This window comes from Panthera leo, chromosome A1, assembly GCF_018350215.1.
Source record: "Panthera leo isolate Ple1 chromosome A1, P.leo_Ple1_pat1.1, whole genome shotgun sequence".
Taxonomy (NCBI): domain Eukaryota; kingdom Metazoa; phylum Chordata; class Mammalia; order Carnivora; family Felidae; genus Panthera; species Panthera leo.
This window is the reverse complement of record NC_056679.1, coordinates 100,644,351-100,663,066: the sequence shown is the minus strand read 5'-3', so window position 1 is coordinate 100,663,066 and position 18,716 is coordinate 100,644,351. Positions and strand designations below refer to the sequence as shown.

Genomic DNA, 18,716 nt, shown 5'->3' with positions numbered 1-18,716 from the left:
GCTTATTTTACTCACATAATTTGGGGGGAGAGTCCAAGGCCTGTGTAGCTGCTCACGGAACCGGGTTCTACCTCTTTTCTTCTGGTCCCTTTTTGGCATGTAATTTTTGTTCTCATGGCTGTAAGAGGTGCTGCTCTGCCCGAAAGGGAAAAGCGGCAAAGGACAAATGCCAGGCAAGCTTCTTCCTCCACAAAACATTCAGAGGCACCGTATGCTTTCTACTGGCTTTTCATTCGCCAGAACAGTCACGTGACCGTTCCTAATTTCCAGTGCGTCTGGTAAAGTGATTTTACCTGAGAACATTTAACTGGTTTCTCCTAATTGGGAAGAACAAGAGAAAGGATCCTGAGAAGGCAGCTAGCACTGCTGACCACAAATAATAGCTGTTAAATCCTTCCTTGTTCCTGACTGGCTGGGCAACTGCAAGAACAAATACCGTAGAAGGAAAAGAAATACAGTTATACGATATTCCTATGGATATGAGCACAACATCGCAACAGATGGCTATATTTTCCAAATTTATCCGGTTTAACTCAGACTTTCCACATTTCATCAAAAGCTATATACATTTATTACCCTAGATTTATGGTTGCCTTTCTACCACGTGGGACAGAGCTGTGCACATGGTAGACAATGCCTGTGTGTTCATATGTGTGTGTGTGTGTGTGTGTGTGTGTGTGTGCATGCGTGTTGTGTAAACAGAGGAATGTCTTTGGCATACATTATGGCACTCTACTGAGTCATGAAGTCATAAAATATATCCTGTGTCTTGCTGACATTCATGGGAAGCCCCCCCAGTGGTGGTTGAGGAGGAACACTGAGGATGGGGTTTAGTCCTTGCTTTGCTGTGTTTGGTCTTCATTACAACACTGTCAGATGGGTAGCTTCTGGATAATTTGATTTTTTATGTATAGATTTTAGACAATCTTGAGAAATAACAATGGAAAAGCTACTCTAAGATTTAAAAAGTAGGGGCACCTGGGTGGCTCAGTCGGTTGAGCATCCGACTTCAGCACAGGTCATGATCTCATGGCTCATGAGTTCGAGCTCCCTGTCAGGCTCTGCGTAGACAGCTCAGAGCCTGGAGCCTGCTTTGGATTCTATGTCTCCCTCTCTCTCTGCCCCTCCCCTGCTCATGCTCTGTCTCTCTCTCTCTCTCAAAAAAATAAAAATTAAAAATGAAGATCCCTTATTGAAAAATTGTTCTCTCTTCTACCTATCCCATTCAGAAAAGATGTCTCCCTTTCTATATGATTTTTAACTTTCTGCATAGGAAATTACAGTTGAATATGATTTCCACAGTTACACATTAAACACACAGACACACTAAACAGAAGAAGAGTGTGATGGGCCCACTGATATTTCTTTAAAACACCTAATACTCTCTTCATATCCACCTCCAGGGTTAAGGGCTCTCCATTCTTCCCCTCTCCTTGAGGACGGGTCTTTTTCTGTCTGTCTTCTCAAGTACTGTCTCAAAGGACAATTCATAGCATCACAAAATTAGAAGCAGAGGCCACAGTGGACGCCAGATCATTCTGCATGTATGATATGCTCCCAGCCGATGCCAATGCCACGTTGCCTGGCCCCACTTTGAGTAGCAAGGCATTGGTTTTAAAGATTGGTGGCCTAATTGGAATTTTGGATAAGTTTTTACAAATACTGATGTCTGGGTTCCACCCGGAGAATTGAATTTATTTATTATAGGGTTGGCTTGGGCATCAAGTTTTTAAAAGTTCCCCCAGGAGATTCTAATGTTCAGCAGAGTTTGAGAACCAATAAGCTATGAACCAATTACAATACTTTTTTTCCCCACAGGTCCTTCCAAATACACAATTTGTTAACTTATGTATCCTTGTATGCTCCCGCTGTAGTTAATGCCAACTTCTGGGTGTTTTTGTTTTTGTTTTTTTTTAAATTATTTTTATTCCAAGAGAGAGCCTAGCACAGGACCCCATTCTTGGCATGGGCTCCATCAGAATCTGTTGACCACATCGGCATATAGAAAGAGGATTGTTTCTGCTTCTGTGCTGTGGCAAGAAAGGAGAGATTTCCTTTTCATTGTAAGTATGGGTCTAGCACGTTTCTATTTACTGCAACCCCTCTGCCAGGCTTCTTCCAAGGAAGATCCTATGAAAAGGGTTTCCAGATCTTGGGAGCCTAGGGCAGACAAAGGAGAAAAAATGGGGTGTGGAGATGTCAGCAAGAGAGAAAAAGGGAAAAACAGGAGGAGGAAGGGGTGGAAGAAGAATGGGGAAAAATGAGAAGAAAATAAGATGGGTATAAGGGTTGTAGGCGTTGAAAAATACTGAAAAAAATTGCCAGTAGATATTTACTAGCCACCATTTATGAGAGGTGACATAAAGATTCTTGTTGAGATGAAACAAAACAAAACATAGGGGCACCTGGGTGGCTCAATTGGTTAAGCGTCCAACTTCGGTTCAGGTCATGATCTTGCAGTTCATGAGTTCAAGCCCCGCATCGGGCTCTGTGCTGACAGCTCAGAGCGTAGAGCCTGCTTCGGATTCTGTGTCTCCCTCTCTGTCTGCCCCTGCCCGCTTTCTCTCTCTCTCAAAAATAAATAAACATTAAAAAAGAAACATAGGGTCTTGTTAGGAGACAGGAATCAAGCACTGAAAAAGTTACATTAAACTGTGCAGTGAAGAATAAAGGGGGAATAATACCAGAGATAACACAGGACTTTTAGAGAGACTGATCAACAAATGAGAGTTATAAGGCAATAGACAGCATAGACTCCATTTTTATGTGGGGAAATGGTATCAATCCTGTTGCAATGGATCCCTTATTCTTACTCGGCCTTATCAGTTCAACTCCAATTATGCATATAGGTGGCTACTGAAGAAGTAACATTTAACCCATTCTGTATCTGGGAGTCTTTCAGGCAGTTAAATATTTTATAGTTATTTCCTCTAGCACGTATGATCCAGTATGTTGTCTGCGAATATTTGCTTTGAGGAAAAAAATTAATTTTCAAAATTTACTTGAAGATGCCCTTTAAGAGTCTCATCCCCACTCCTAACGCCACGATGCACCTCTAGAAGTTTCTTCTTAGAGGTGAGGTCTCGATAACTAATAAACATTAGTTTATGAGAATAAAGAATGGGAATTCAATCCAGTCAAAGTGGTGAAGGTTTGGTATCTGGTTATCTTTTCTGAGAAACATGGTTAATTTGATGTTTGAACTTGGGCAATATGAGTCCCTTCAGTGGCATAAAAGAAGCCGGCCTTTAAAAGATGCAGACAGATGCTGAGAGAGTTTTTTACAGTGGGGCTGAGTTTCCTGTTCTGCTGCATATAATTAGGCATGCAGTTAGAGCTTCACTCACTTTACTAGCCCAGGGGGAGGGAGGTGGGGCAGGGGTCCCAGACTTCAGCTTACTTAAAGGAAACACACTGTCTCTTTCTTTAACATCTAAGTGTGTCTCCATTTCCGTAAAGATAGAAGACTTTGTGCGTTCATTTTACAAAGTCTGCACAAAACTAAGCTTGTGGTAAGGAACACATCAGTTCTATTTATTTCAAGCAAGCATAATTTATCCATTTCATAAAGAACTTGGGTGGTAAAGACAGTGAACATGCCTGATTTAAGGATCAACATCTTTGGTGTCCTAACAACATCATTAGACACAGAATGCATTGCCTCGGCAGTCTGGCTAGTCTCCATTTCCTTGATATTCTGATTTTACCTTTTTTTTTTTTTAATTCTTTTCTCTTCTGGGCTTAGTACTGTGGTATCTGCAATGCTTGCGTTGGGCGCCTGGGTGGCTCAGTGGGCTAAACATCTGACTTGATTTTGGCTCAGGACATCATCCCGTGGTGTGTGAGATTGAGCCCCACGTGGAACTCTGTGCCGACAGTGCAGGACGTACTTGGGATTCTCTCTCTCTCTCCAAAATAAATAAATAAAAACTTTAAAAAATCTATAAACATTCAAAAAATCAATAAATGAAATGCTTGCATCAATAAACAACTGAAATGCCAATTTTCCAGGTCAAGGTAGCGTCTCTTTCTTTCAAACTCTTGGTTTTCTCTGCTATGTTTCATTGAGAACTCGGTGTCTGGCTCACAAAATCGCTATACAATGCTCAGCCCCCTTCAACTTTTAAGTTAAAAGACGCAGTCTGTCTAAGAACAAAGCTAGGGTGCCTCAGGGGGACAGAGAGAGCACTCTCTGGGTCCCCATTCCTTTGCAAGCCCCATTCTAGAACTAAGTCCAAAAGGTTGGCTGTGTCACTCTACTGTCATCTCTTCAGCAGCAGGCGGAAAACACGGGAATCTAGGTTTCCCACGTGCTGGCCATAGATTCTCTATTAGAATTTCAACACCAGGACGCAGCAGGGAAATGTGAAGAAGGAGAAAGAGTACTTGAGTCCAAGGGGCCCAAATCAAAATAGGGCATCTCATTCGAGGAAAAGACAAGGTGAGCAAGGCGGAACCACACAGGGCACTGGGCTCTAACCAGGGGAACTCATAAGACCCACACAAGGACAGAGCAAACTGGTTGAAATGCCTAGGTGGAAAGGAACTTACCTACTGGCCTTGCTCTTTTCCAGATTTCTCGGGGAGGCAAGGTTTCTTGCCCACGACCAGAGTTGTCCAGAAGTGGAACCCATACCCACAACTCATGATTCCTGTGTGCGAGTCCAGTGGGTAACGCACTGAAGAGAGGACATGGGGCAGGACAGGTAGGACAGTGCCGTGGTGATAATGAGCACACCCGTGCCGGAGCCAATTCTGCTAGTGACACGTAGCATGACTTCAGACGTAGGACCTAAGCTTTCCAAAGTTTTAATTTTGAAGCTATAAAAGGGTAACGGTAATATCTCCACATAAGTGTGGCTAGTACATAAAAGGCATTTGAATATTAGGCCCTTTTTCTATACCTTCCTTCATCTTGTCAAGCTTAAGTTTGTCACACGATCCACATTGGCAAGATTGCATCTCAACTCAGTCTCTAGGCCTCTGGTGCCCACCAGGATACAGAATGGTCCACAGTTGACCGCAGAAACACTGCTAGTAACTGTGAATAGCATACAGTACTCCCTCCTACTGGTAAGAACACATTTGACTTCCCAACTCAAATTTGACAGGCCTCTTATGGGCCATGCCAACACTTTGAAAATAAAACTCTTGAAGTTTCAACAGAAATATATTCTTACATGATAGGACGAAACCATCTGGAACTTACTGCTTACATGCATTCAAAGAGCTGTATCAACAATAGGGTTGTTATAAACTCAGGCTCCACACTGTCTCCTAAAGGGATTAGACAGGTCTCATAATATGTTATAGACAGAAAAAGTGACCCAAGCAGGGGCTGAATCCTTAGCTGTCATTAGTATTTTCTCATGTCAACGCTGGGATTTGAGAAGACAGAAGGAATTGACTTACTTTATATACTTGTCTGATCCTTTAGTACTTAATGAAAACTAGAATGTTTTATTTCACCCCTATGGGAAAATAGCTAAACCCGGCAGTTTGTTCCTGAAATAAAATATCAGCAATCAAAATACTCTCAAGGTCCCTAAGAGACCAGAACATCACAGGCTGATTAGAAAGTAGGTGCCTCGAGCTTATAGGTGCTGTTAACATTGTTTTATTTCCTTTATACAAAAAGTAGAAATGACAGAAAAAATGCTCTTGACAGAAAACAGTACCACTGACCTGGTCTCACTGAGGAGCTGAGCCAAACTGCCCATTTTACTGGAAAAAGAATGTTCAATCAACATTAGCAAACACCCATGCAATGGATGAAATAAAAGATGGTACCGGTGGCTTGGTGGACGTTGTGTGGGCAGGCTGAACCAATCCACGCTCAAAACAACATAACATTTGCCCGATCATGCTTTTAAACAGCATCTCTTTAGAAACAAGTTATATATACAAATATCACCCCAAAATGTGTATTATAGAGTCTACTACTATAAATTTAAGGCATCCTGATATTGTTCTGCTGGTGAGGCATTGTTCTCATGATTCTATTTCCATAGTGGAGAGTCCAGAAACTTCCAAATGGTGTCCCAAGGGCGGCAATGAGAGATAATAAAAAAGTGATTTACAAGAAGAGTTCATTTGACTCTGGCTCAGCAATGTGCTTTATGCTGCAGGATTTCTTCATTTTTCTGTTGATGTCATTATGCCTAAGCAGAAGAGAAACCATAAAGGCCAGAATTAGATAAAATTATGGTCAAGTTACAAGACAACACCACTAAACAACTCACCAAAAATGGAAATTATCCTCATACAAACCACACTGAAGAACACTTCATTCCAGTAGGCAAATTATTTTCTTTTCATATAAACCACTCTTTAAACAATAAAAGCTATAGTCATGTAATAACGCATATTTATTGAACACTTTTAATTCAGTTCTGGAAGTAATTTCTCAAGCATGCTGACTGGAATCCAGGCACAATTCTAGTCCAGTGAATTTTATCAGAGTCAAATAAGATAATAAGCATAGTAATGCTGGTCGAGTGGAAACAAGAGCTGTTTCTAGCTGATTGACACGGATTCCCTGGTGATATCTTGAATCTCCAAAAAGCTTGAACCTTAATCACATAAAGAAGATGCTAAGGGGATGTGACTACTGAGTAGCAGCATGTTGGAAGACCCTGAGTAGGTAAGTCTAGGGGAAAAAGAAGAAACTAGGGAGCAGCAATGCTGTTTTCCCATCAATAATTGATACTTAGTGAGCCTATGGAAAGAAGGACAAGTCAAGCCCTGGAACAGTTCTGTTTCCTAAGTGAATTTCCCTCTAGGTAGATGCATTCATTTTCATGAGATATTACTCACACTCTAGGTATAAGAATCTTCCAGAGAAGAGTTCTCTCCTGAAGGTGGGTAGCCTACATATTAATAAATTCCCTCTTGTTGGTACATCAGACAAAAACAGTGTTTCTGGGAATGCTACTTCCTAACATGAGGACATATGTGGATGAGAACCCGAGGTGGAGTTTTATGGCCTCAGAAATGTGCTCGCTTACAAAGACCATGTAGTCTATTCTCAGGGTTCTAGGAAATATTTGATTCTCATCAACATCTGAAAGTTCTAATTCTTACTTCTTTATTTGTCTGAATAAAACTTTTTTTAGGGGCGCCTGGGTGGCTCAGTCGGTTAAGCGTCCGACTTCGGCTCAGGTCATGATCTCGCGGTATGTGAGTTCAAGCCCCGCGTCGGGCTCTGTGCTGACTGCTCAGAGCCTGGAGCCTGTTTCAGATTCTGTGTCTCCCTCTCTCTCTGACCCTCCCCCGTTCGTGCTCTGTCTCTCTCTGTCTCAAAAATAAATAAACGTTAAAAAAAAATTTTTTTTAAAACTTTTTTTAAAGAAAGATTTTGTTTCTAAGTAATCTCTATACCCAACAGGGGGCTTGAACTTAAAACCCTGAGATCAAGGGTCACCTGCTCTAGCGACTTAGCCAGGTGCCCCTAAACAGAACTTTGGAGCATTTCCAAAGACAAGAAAGGGAAGAAAGGGAAAAAAAACCCTGGCTGATTAAAAGATGTCCAAGGGGGGCGCCTGGGTGGCTCAGTCGGTTAAGCGTCCGACTTCAGCTCAGGTCATGATCTCACGGTCCGTGAGTTCGAGCCCCGCGTCGGGCTCTGTGCTGACAGCTCAGAGCCTGGAGCCTGTTTCCGATTTTGTGTCTCCCTCTCTCTGACCCTCCCCGTTCATGCTCTGTCTCTCTCTGTCTCAAAAATAAATAAACGTTAAAAAAAAAAAAAATTAAAAAAAAAAAAGATGTCCAAGGGACTTCCAATTAAACACGGTGGATTAAATACACTCATTTGCCACCCCTTTCTTACAAAACAACGCTAAAAGGAAAGTAAAGAAATAAAAAAAGGTATAAATCTCAACGAATGAGGGAAGTGAGCGAGGAGATGATAACAAAATACCAACACTTTCAGAAACAGGAAGGTTGATGGACCTGTGGAATTGATTTAGTAGAGGAGAAGACGCAGAAATCTAAACTTTCAGTCAGGGAACCCAACATATTGATTGGCGACAGTGGGTACTGAGTGGGTGCTGAGAGTGGGAGGTTGATTTGAAAAATTTGTGGAAGTAATAGTTCATATCCCAGATTACCTCTCCAACCCAATGAGGCCAGGTGACTGTCCCTTTCCCAATGTGAAGGAAGACTGGAAGTTACAATTTGCAAGGCATGAACCAGAGAGACTCTGAATTCAGCTGAAGGGGGTAGAAACCATGAGATTAAATGAACATTTCCCTAAGTGAGAAAGCGAGAATAGAATTCTCAACCCGTCTCCTATTGGTCTGACTCATGGATTCTTGGCACTCAGGTTACTGACTCTACCAGGAGACTGTAGTTGCCTTAGCTTGATAAATCAACTGGCCAAGAGAAAAGACCTACAAATACTGCCACTTCAGGATTTTCACAAAAAAAGAGCCTAGTCCTTGCCAGTGTGTATATGAAGCAACATCTACCAGTCAGAGAGCTTCGCCCATAAAATCAGAGCTTCTATTCAGCTTTACTGTTTTGTTCTTTAATATAAATGAGTTAGGAATCATCAGACATTTGAGTAAAGTGCTACTAGGGAAGACAGGGACCAAAATAAAGAGAGAAATGGAAGTCAAAGTTAACAGAGATAACATAGGGAGACAATGAGAACTTTAAACATTTTTAACAAGAAAAGAAAAACCGAGAAAATGTTTGCAATTCATATTACAATGGGTTAGTCTTTCTAATATGTAAAATATAAAGAGCTGCTATAAGTCAAAAGGAGAATGTCAATAAAATGAAGGGTTAAAAATAGTACATTCATACAATGAAATAATATGTGGCTATATAAAAGAATAAAGAAACTCTTTATACATGAATACATAAAGAACTTTAATGTGTCAGGTGAGAAAAAGCAAGAGACAAAACTGTGTTTATCGCTTGCCACCTTTTTTGCAAAAAGGAAGAAAAGACAAAAATATACATTTATATTTGATTGTACAATTTAAGTAAGTCTTGCATGTATAATGCTATAAAAAGGAAACAAAGAGAAAACCAATAAGGTACTATTAGAAATTAACACCATTACAGCAAAAATAAAAAAAAAATTAGAAAGATTGGAAGGTACAGGTCAATAAAGACCTTAGAAAGAACTAGAAAAAGCAAAAGTATGGGTAAAGATAAAAAGGATGAATAAAGATAAAGACCTGAGGGTTGACTCAGTGTGTCCAGCATTACAATAATAAGATTTCTTGAAAGAGTGAACAGAGAAATTACAATGTAGAAAACATTCAAAGACAGCGTATAAAAACATTTCCCAGAATTGAAGCATATAGGTTTCAAGACTGAAAAAGCCTTCCAAGTGTCACAGGTCAGGAATGAAAATAGAATCATGACAAAGTAACAAGAAATCGTAACACTGGGAAATAAAGAGAAAATCGTAATAAATTCCAAGGGATTAGCAATTAGAAATGGAGCTTCTCAACAGACACATTAGAAAAAAGAAGAAAAGGAAACAACGTGTTCAAGATTCTGTGAGAAAATAATTTCCTATCTAGAATTCTATACCCAGCCAAACACACCTAATCCAGTATGAGAGCAAATTGAAGATATTATCAGACAGGCAGAGTCTCAACAAATTTAGCATCCACCTCCCTAGGAAGAAGGAGATCTGTTTACCAAAACAAGAGCATACACCAAAAATGAGAAAGGACAGATTCAGGAAATAGGGCTCTAGACAGGAGAGAAGCAAAAGAAATTCCCAGAATGATGTATATGGGAAACTCCGGGAAGGCAGCTGTATAGCACTGCCAGATAGCAGCAGTCCAGAGTAGGGCAGGAGGAAAGAGGTTGTCTCTATGAACAGACAAACTGAGAGATGCCTGGTTTGTCTGAATGCACTGAAAGAAGATTTCTGTCTCCAGAAAAATGTTAAGAAATGAATTGGAAACTAAGAAGTCCAAATTATTTTCTCCTCAGAAAATGTAATGTTATAATTAGAAAGGGAATACGATATAGCATACTGCATGCATTCACTGTGAATCGTATTTAGATAGCCACAGTAATAATAAACACCAGATACTGATTTAATCTCAAAGATATATTTAATCCCAACTATATTAATAGTGGCAAGAGGATGTAGGTAGGGGTGTGTGTGTGTGTGTGTGTGTGTTGAGTGGGGGGCAGTGTTGGGTGCTGAAATAGAGACAGACAAGTTTGGTTCATCATGGAGAATACTGAGTTTTGGAATCCTGGCTCCACAATTTATTATCCTTACTGTATAAACTTGGACAAGATACATAATCTCTCTGTGCCTTGGTTTCCAATCTGCAAAATCTGATAATACTAGTATCTACCATATTGTGTTGTTGTGAAGGTTACAACAGTTGTATAATGCTTTGTAACTGTTAGCTGTCATTTTTACCTTCTATAGTAGAATGCCAATATATAACAGAGAGAATATCTAAAATTGAAAACCTGTAGGAGCATGTGATTTAGCCATACAGGATACGAGAGAATACACCTGAAGGAAAGCCAAATGACTGATTCAGGAAAGTGGGAACAGGACACGGTAGGTTGGGCAGAGGACAGCTAGTTTTTGTTATAATGCTAGTAGGACTATTGTATGTACCTAGAGCAGTTCAACAAAAAATTAAATGAAAAATAAATAAAAGTGAAAAAGAAGGCTTAGGTTATAGTCTAAAGATAATATCATCATTTAGACATTAACAAAGTGTTTCTGTTTTAATATGAGGGGTGCGGTGGTCATAAAATACTAAAAAAGAACACTTTCCATGGGACAAAACCCAGTATGAACAGGGCTGACTCTAGAGCAAGTAAAATGTTAATCTGAGGCATTTATTTGAATAATATCAGGATAATTCAAGCCTCTCTGCATCCTTCAATTACCTAGTCCTGAATTACCAGTATTCAAAAGAACAAAAGTGTTTGGGTAATTCTGGCATGAATTATTCAGATAATTTGCTGTTCCTTGATTTCATTTTTGGAGATGAAATCACATTCTCAGTGACCAAAATTGGAAAGAAGAAAGGCTTAAATTTAAGTAACAGCTTTTCAAGTAATCTAACTTGCTGATTCATCCAGGCCTGGATTCCATATTTCCATAGCCCATGGTGACCAGACAGCAATTTACTTAGAGGATTAGTCAAAAATGGCCCACGGGCATGCATTACATTTTCACTGATCACCAAAACAGGGAGACTTTGTAACTTTTTGTGATCTCCTTCAGAACTTTACCGAGAGCAAATCTAGAAATCCCACCCACTAAAAAATGGGATTCTGGTTCAAAGAATGAAAACCTGCCCTTAAAACACCCACACTAAAACTCACTGTAGGTAGGTGGGTTGTAATCAAAAGGCCTAGGTTTTTACAGAGGACACCATTCTTTCTGTAGGGTGATGGGCTCAGTCCTTATTATTTCTCTTTTTCCCTCTTTAGCTTTCTCCACTCTCCCTCTCGCCAAACGTTTAGGAGGTTGCTAGCGTGTGCGAGGCACTGAGCTAGACACTGGGAGTAAAGATGGCAATATGGGGAGGCTGTCAAGCACCGTATACATTTTACGGAGTTTACTGGTGTTTTAACCGTGTCCTCTGTTAATTGTCTCTGGACTCTGATCTCTTTTATGAAGGCAGCATTGCCTTGTGCTGGCACAGCAAAATGCGTGGCTGTTTGCTAAAGACGTTTCAGTGAGTGCACTGGCAAACCAAGGCTGTGGCATTCGGTAATGTATCTGCACTGTTCTCAGTGTGGGAAGGAAAATCCCAAAGGACTGTGGTTGGAGCAGGGAAGCTTGGTGAAGGTACTGGAAGTTGTCTGGTAAAGTCTGTACTTTTAAGCCTCAAACAGATTGCTGCTTCTCTGAAACTCCAGCCTTACTAAGAGTTGATAAACAGGCACTGCTCTTTTTTTGTTGTTGTCTATACATTTATTTTTGAGAGAGAGAGAGAGAGATAACAGGGGAAGGGCAGAGAGAGAGCGAGGGAGAGAATCCCAAGCAGGCTCCGTGCTGCCAGTGTAGAGCGCTATGCAGGGCTCGATCTCAGGAACATGAGATCTTGACCTGAGCTGAGATTACGACTTGGAAACTTAATTGACTGAGCCACTGAGGCTCCCCCAGGCATTTCTCTTTTAATGTCTGGAGACACCCCGTGGTGGCCGAGGTGGTGCAAATATGACACTAACAGAACATTACACAGTTCAAACCTGGACCCTGGAGGGAGGTGAGGAAAGGAGGGTGGATGTGGGAGAAGGGAGTTGCTTGTTCTTAAATTTTGTGATTACATTTATCCAAGAATTCACATGCTGAAAAAATGCATTTCAGGTGGGGTGATTTTGGGTTTGAAGGCAGGTGTTCCCTCTGTACCCTCCTACTTATAGTTCACGGCTGTTCCACACGCTCATTTCCTGCCTTCCAAGGGCAGGGGGATTGAACATGGGATCTTAGTTGCAATAGCTTTTTCTAGGTCTCATCAGGGCTTTGGGACTAAACTAGGTCTCACTGTCTTCCTGTGGTGGAATGTGCCTTTTCCTTTCCCAGTGTGTATATGGGGCATATGAAAAGAAACTTTGGGGCGCCCGGGTGGCTCAGTCGGTTAAGCGTCTGACTCTTGGTTTCGACTCGGGTCATGATCTCACCGTCGTGGGATGGAGCCCCCTGCTGGGCTCTGCGCTGACAGTGTGGAACCTGCTTGGGATTCTCTCTCTCCTTCTCTCTCCCCATCCTCAATGTGCTCTCTCTCTCTCTCTCTCAAAAAAAAAATTAACTTAAAAAAATTTAAAAAATAAAAAAAAAAACACCTCCATTTGTGAATCATGTTCTGGTCATCCTTGGGAACTCTTGCAGCTTTTATAAAAAGTTTGCTAAGTTGTGCTGAGACACTGGGAAGGTCAGATCATTTTAACTATTCCCCACACATGGGTATTTTTCTATACACACCCAACTGCACTATGCAACAGCCAATGACAGTGCAGTACTGTGGCCTATACGAAGGAGAACCTTCCCTTGGAGAAATGTTCAAGATTGGGGTCTTCTCTCTCCTCCAAGTCACAGGGACAAAGCTTCAGTATGAAATAAGGGTTTTCCCTCTGAAACTAGTATGAACTCTACGGAAGCAAAGGTGACGGTGGGTGTAGGGTGAGTTGTGCAGGGAACACAGAACCTGGGGATACACGAAGAGGAGTGAAGGGGAAGCTGACCAGGTGGGTTCTAGGGATTTCTGGGGCTGAGGAAAGCACCTCAGGGGCCTGCTATCAATTCCTACTGATGGACTGGCTCTAGGTCCCAGAGTTAGTATATTAGGAATGAACACACACTGGAGTGCCTGGGTGGCTCAGTCGGTGGGGTGTCTGATCCCATGGTGGGTGAGTTCAAGCCCCGCATCAGGCTCTGTGCTGGAAGTGTGGACACTGCTTGGGATTTTCTCTCTCTCTCTCTCTGTGCCCCTCCTGCATGCTTTCTCTCTCTGTCTCTTTCTCTCTCTCTCCAAATAAACTTAAAAAAAAAAAAAAAAAGAAATGAACACACACTTCAGATCAGGGCTTAGAAGTGGAAAGTACAGTTTTTGAGCAATAATATTGCTAATGTCTCTAACTACTAAATCCCCTTTTAGTATTAGCACTTGAACCAACTTTTCTGAACTGTTACATTAAGACTCTGTCTGCCCTGGGGAAGTCATTCTAGAACTCTGCAGTCAACATGTATCAGAGAGCATGGTAACGCAACAATGACTGAGTAATTACAGAAACATCCCTTCAAGAATCCTTAAAAAAGCATATGGGTTAAAAGTAAATACGCTAAAAACTTCAAGACAAGATTAGAATGTGGTTAATTTACTGTATTCAGAGAGACTACGGCAAGGGTGTATTTACTCAGCAGGATCAGGGATTCCTTTTTTGTGCTGACTGCATCTGTCTGTCATGGCTCTGGAAGGGCTCGTCAGTGGGGCTGAGGGTACACTGTACTTGGGACAGCCTTATGCCGGGGCCTCACCTCCTTTTCCAATGGCTTCCACATCTTTGTTCATTTTTCTGTTTAGCATGATACCCTGACACTAAGGACATACACGTGTGTGTGGGTGCGTGCACACGCGCTGGCGGGGGTGAGTTCCCTGAACTCTGACCTCCTTCTGGGCACGGCAGATGACCACTGCCACGCCTCACATCGTCTCAGGCCAAATACACCTCTCCCGCTGAAGTGGCTATCGAACAACGCTGACATCGATGCAAAATATCTGATACTACCTCTTGGTTCTGGATGTGTAATTCCCGGTGTGGCTAATTCCTTGGCAGTAAAATGAACACTAATGGTGTTCATTACTTAATGTTTTTTTAACAAGTCTGCTCTCGTGCTGGTGCTACGACTAGGGTTCCAGGCCACAATGTCACTGTGGTCAGAGGGGGTGTGACTGATGGCGGCCAGGGGATAATACTCTCTGCCTATTGGTAGCTGGAATCAAATCTCACTTCCTGTGTTACAGGTCTCACATGGACTTAAAGTCTGGGAAATGAATGTCTTATTGGCATTTTAAGACAAATAATTGCAAACATTCCCTTGGAGTTGTAATAACTCAAAACCAACTTGTCCTTTATAAGGAAAAGTAAAGATAAATCTGCTTGTTATAAACAAAGTCATCCTCTGCAGTTGAAAACACACTGGGAAAGCTGTCCAACGTAATGGAGTTGAATCTACTTTTAAAGGACATTGAAAAGAAATTTAGATTTTTTGCCATCAAGCTGTGACCAATTTAGAAAAATAAATAGTAAACAGAACTACCGTACAGAGGTGATATTCTTTAAAATGCATTTATTGCCCATATTTTTCTCTTACCAGGAAAAACAGATGTTTCTTAGGAACTAAAATGTGGTTCCAGCATCTGCCTGGAACTAGGTCTCACTGCCCCCACTCTTTCTCCGGGGACACAGCAATAGGGCCGTTCAGGGGCATAATGTTTGGAACCAACTCCAACCCAATGACCCCCAGTGGTTTCCAAAGTTATATAATCCTGGGGAATCCCTGCTACCCGAGAGGAGTCATTTAGCCTTCAAGCAAACTCTTGGGCCAAGATGTGAAGGCATCCCTGATGGATGAACACTTGGGTTTCTTTCCATATTGCGTCCTTCTGTGGGCTGTTCTTTCCATGGTCCCCAAGGCAAAATGGAGCAAGCATTAGAGTCACTTAGGTGTTTTTCATGCTCACAATCTCATGCTATTTCATTTCTCTGAGTTACCTTCATTTCAACTACAGCTATCCATCCTTACTTTATCTAAGGAGTGAACTCCGGCCTTGTTCTCTCCGCCTCTGTAAGTATGAGTGAGTCACAGAAACCTCTCCTCTCCAGCCTGAGCAAACTGGTGAGTTTTCACTTTCTACGGAACACATGCTAAATTGCAACCATGATAGAGGAGAGTTTAATTTATAAGGTAGGGAGGGGAAGGGGTCAGTAAGGGATGCTTACTTAATAAAATACACTGAATATTTTTATTTTGGGGTTTCTGCTGATCACTGCACTCAAGCTCTGTTAATATGTAGAGCCAGTGAATTTGAGGTTCAAGACTGAACCTTCCAAAGGACTGTTTCTTAAACGGAGTACAAAAGTGTTACCCTAGTGTCAGACAGCTGAGTAGCCCTAAAACCTCTTTGATGCTCTGATTTTTTTCTTTCAATGTTTTTATTTATTTTGCATATGCAAGCGGGGGAGGGGTAGATGGAGAGGGAGAGAGAAGATCTGAAGCAGGCTCTGTGCTGACGGAGAGCCCGATGCGGGGCTTGAACTCACAGATTGTGAGATCATGACTGGAGCAAAAATCAAGAGTCAGACACATAACCAACTGAGCACCCAGGCGTTTTTATAATTATAGTATAGAAGACAGCTCAGCTTTGCTCCTTTGCTTGTGAAAAGACAGGATGAAATATTTCTGGCAGGATGGTTCTACTGTGATACCAACTGTCTTATTTCCGGGTACTGGAGGAACCTGTAAGAGAGGAGAGATGTTCTCCTTCTCTCTCCCAAGAGTTTGCCAAGTCTTTGTGCTGCCTTTCCTGAGGGTATTGTTGGTGACTTCTGTTTAATGACAAAAGCATAATTTTCCAGGCACCTGAAGACACACTGGACCTCATATGGGACTGAGAAGGGTATAGGAGTGGGGAAGATGGGTTGAGAGGAAAAGAAAAAAGCCAGTAAGCAATGGGTTCTCAGCACTGGTGACGATTCCCTGCTCCATTGTGGACAGAAGCAGCCCAGACTCAGGCAACATGTGAGTCTGACCCAAACTGAATGCTGGTGACCAGTTAATACCCAAGCTCCAAGGTGCTTCCTTCAATACACTGACTTAGTGAGACCCCTAGGGGCACTCCCTGAAATGATGGGGATTTACCTTTCTTCCAGCCTGATTACATTTGATTTAAAGGGGGGGAAAAGGAGAATGACATTTCTTGCACCTTGGTATTCTGACCTGAAATTTACCCTCACAACAACAAACACACCCCTATTCGTGTGTGTTTATCATTATAGGTACAAACAGGCATACATTCGCCAAAACATTGTGGAGGGTTTGGGAAGGGTGCTGGAGGAGGTGCCACTGTGTTCCTTTAAGTCATTGAATTAAATTAAGTTTGAGTGATTTACAAGCGATAGTCTCCCTTCTGATGAATTTGGGGGTTACTTCCGAGAGAAGCCAGTCACAGGGCACTGGTTACATGCACTCACCCTGGACCACTCTCCTTCTCCATTTCCTGCTTTGTCAGGAAGTGGTGCGCATTCCCTCGGGAGGAAATAAAGTCCTGATGCAGAAGGACTTGGCCCAGGGAAGTGCCTGAACCGCCGGGGACCTTCGGACATGATCGTTTTAGGTGCACAGCCCATGCACTTTGGACCGTAAACATTTTGTTTGAGAAAGACCCCTGTGTCACTGGTGGGCTCACAGACTGGCTCGCTGATGGGTGCGGCGGTTCCGAGTGTCAAGCTAGCGCAATCTCAGAATGGCAGGGCCCTGTTTCTCCCAAGCACGGTGATGACGCTTTCAGCCTGAGGATCAGCGATGAAACCAAACCTCACCTCTGCTTCGCAGTGCTGATTCTGATCAGAGATGGGCTCATCCCACTCGTGACAGGAAGTTTAATTTCTAGACTTACTTGGTACTTGACTCCATTAAAACAAAGCCTGAAAGCCAAAGTCAACTGGGAGACACAGCGCGTTTGTAAGCTGAGTAGATTCCTCCGCTCTCTGCGGCTGGATCAAAGCCCCTCCAATAGGGCACTGGTTCCCTTCCTAAGGCCCATCTTATAAGACTGGCTGCTTCTATTTGCGGGGGGAAAGGTGGCATTTTCTTCTTCCTCTCGGCTCCTGCTAAGGGTGCTCTGGTACCGTAATTTACAAGGTCATGCAACTGAAAGCAAAGGCGTGGCCCTGCTGCGCAAGGCACCCGCTAGCACCACGTACCGTGCACGGTTACGCAGAGGCTCTTCGGTCAGCGTGTTAGAGGAAAGGGTGACGCAGCTGCCGTACATCTCCTAGAGAGGTGCAATCAGACATCATCTGAAAACATGCAACGAGCTCAGCACATGCACGCGTCTCGATAAACAGGAAGCATGCAGGAGGCAGATTAGTGGATGCAAGCTTCATACATACTTCGAGGGGCACGAGCTGGTGGGATCCTTCTCTTACTCCTGAGTGACAGAACCCATTAAGTTACTCGGGAAAGTCTTATTTGAGCAAGGTAAGTTTGGGCATATGAAACCCAAAGGGGCTGGGCTTCGGGGCAGGGGTGTGACTTTTCTCGCGGAAATATACATGTGAGGAAGTTCTTTGCAACAAAGGCAACTGACGTTGGAAATCAACGTATAGTTAAAATCGGTGTTCAATTAATTAGATACTAACTGAAACTCGATTTTAGTATTGCAAAAGGAATCTGGACAGTTCTTCAACTGCACTGTAATGGAATTTTACCATGTGGCAAATTATCAATTATGCAGGCTGTGACTCTCTAGATCGCAGGATGGATATTCTAGGTCCTTCTACCCCTCAGCATTTCGCATTTTGGCTACTGTACCATTTTTTGGATGGCATGGCATGTGCAGAGCATACAGGACACATTGCCTACAGCCTACAAAGACATTCATATCTCCCATTCACCAGTTTTAAACCACAGATTATAGTCTCCGGTTTTCTAGTAAATGCAATTATAAGATATAGTTCCCGCCACACTCTGCCATCCCTTATGTACTGCCAAGTGCTTCAGACTGCTATGGCATCCTGATCAACACTCAGGGGTGAGTATCATAAAACGCCAACGTGGAGGTCCCTGTGGTGTATTCATTTCAAAGGTCATTCCAAAGTGGAGTCGTTAAGTCTTTGGAAATAGAGTTTCTATTTATGTGCTCTTTAATCGGGCTTGAGGATAAACTATCCAGTCAGATGAGGAGAACAAACTCTTCCTGAGGCAGAATCTGTGCCAAGGAAGGGCCTGATTTCACATCGATTGGTGGCCTCATCTTGCAGAAATGCCTTCCAGTTTAGGACTCCTAACACTCAAGGATGAAACTATTTTGGGAAACTGGGGGACCAGAATATAACCTCCTGTGATTTCTTTCATCTTTCTCTTTTAGCATATTTTCCAAGGAAGAGCAAAACGTATATACTTTAATATGACGTATATCCTTAAAGAACACATGGACTTAGCTGTCCATGCATCCCTTTGGAATTTTCTGGGGATTCCC

At 42.3% G+C, this 18,716-nt stretch overlaps 1 protein-coding gene across 9 annotated transcripts in view; it reads right to left on the bottom strand.

Annotated features, from left to right (window-relative positions):
• Positions 1 to 5,581: 5,581 nt before the first annotated feature.
• Positions 5,582 to 18,716, bottom strand: part of LOC122216892 (synuclein alpha interacting protein) — a 157,322-nt gene continuing 144,187 nt past the window's right edge. For 5 of the 9 annotated variants that reach the window (XM_042933877.1, XM_042933885.1, XM_042933862.1 and 2 more), the window contains 2 exons: positions 17,440 to 17,510; positions 5,582 to 6,161 (listed from right to left, as the gene is read on the bottom strand). In XM_042933877.1, the coding sequence (XP_042789811.1) occupies positions 6,077 to 6,161; positions 17,440 to 17,510 (156 nt within the window). In that variant the 3' untranslated portion in view covers positions 5,582 to 6,076. The remainder of the gene's footprint in view (positions 6,162 to 17,439; positions 17,511 to 18,716) is intronic. The other 4 variants (XM_042933896.1, XM_042933901.1, XM_042933893.1 and 1 more) reach the window with 2 other exon arrangements.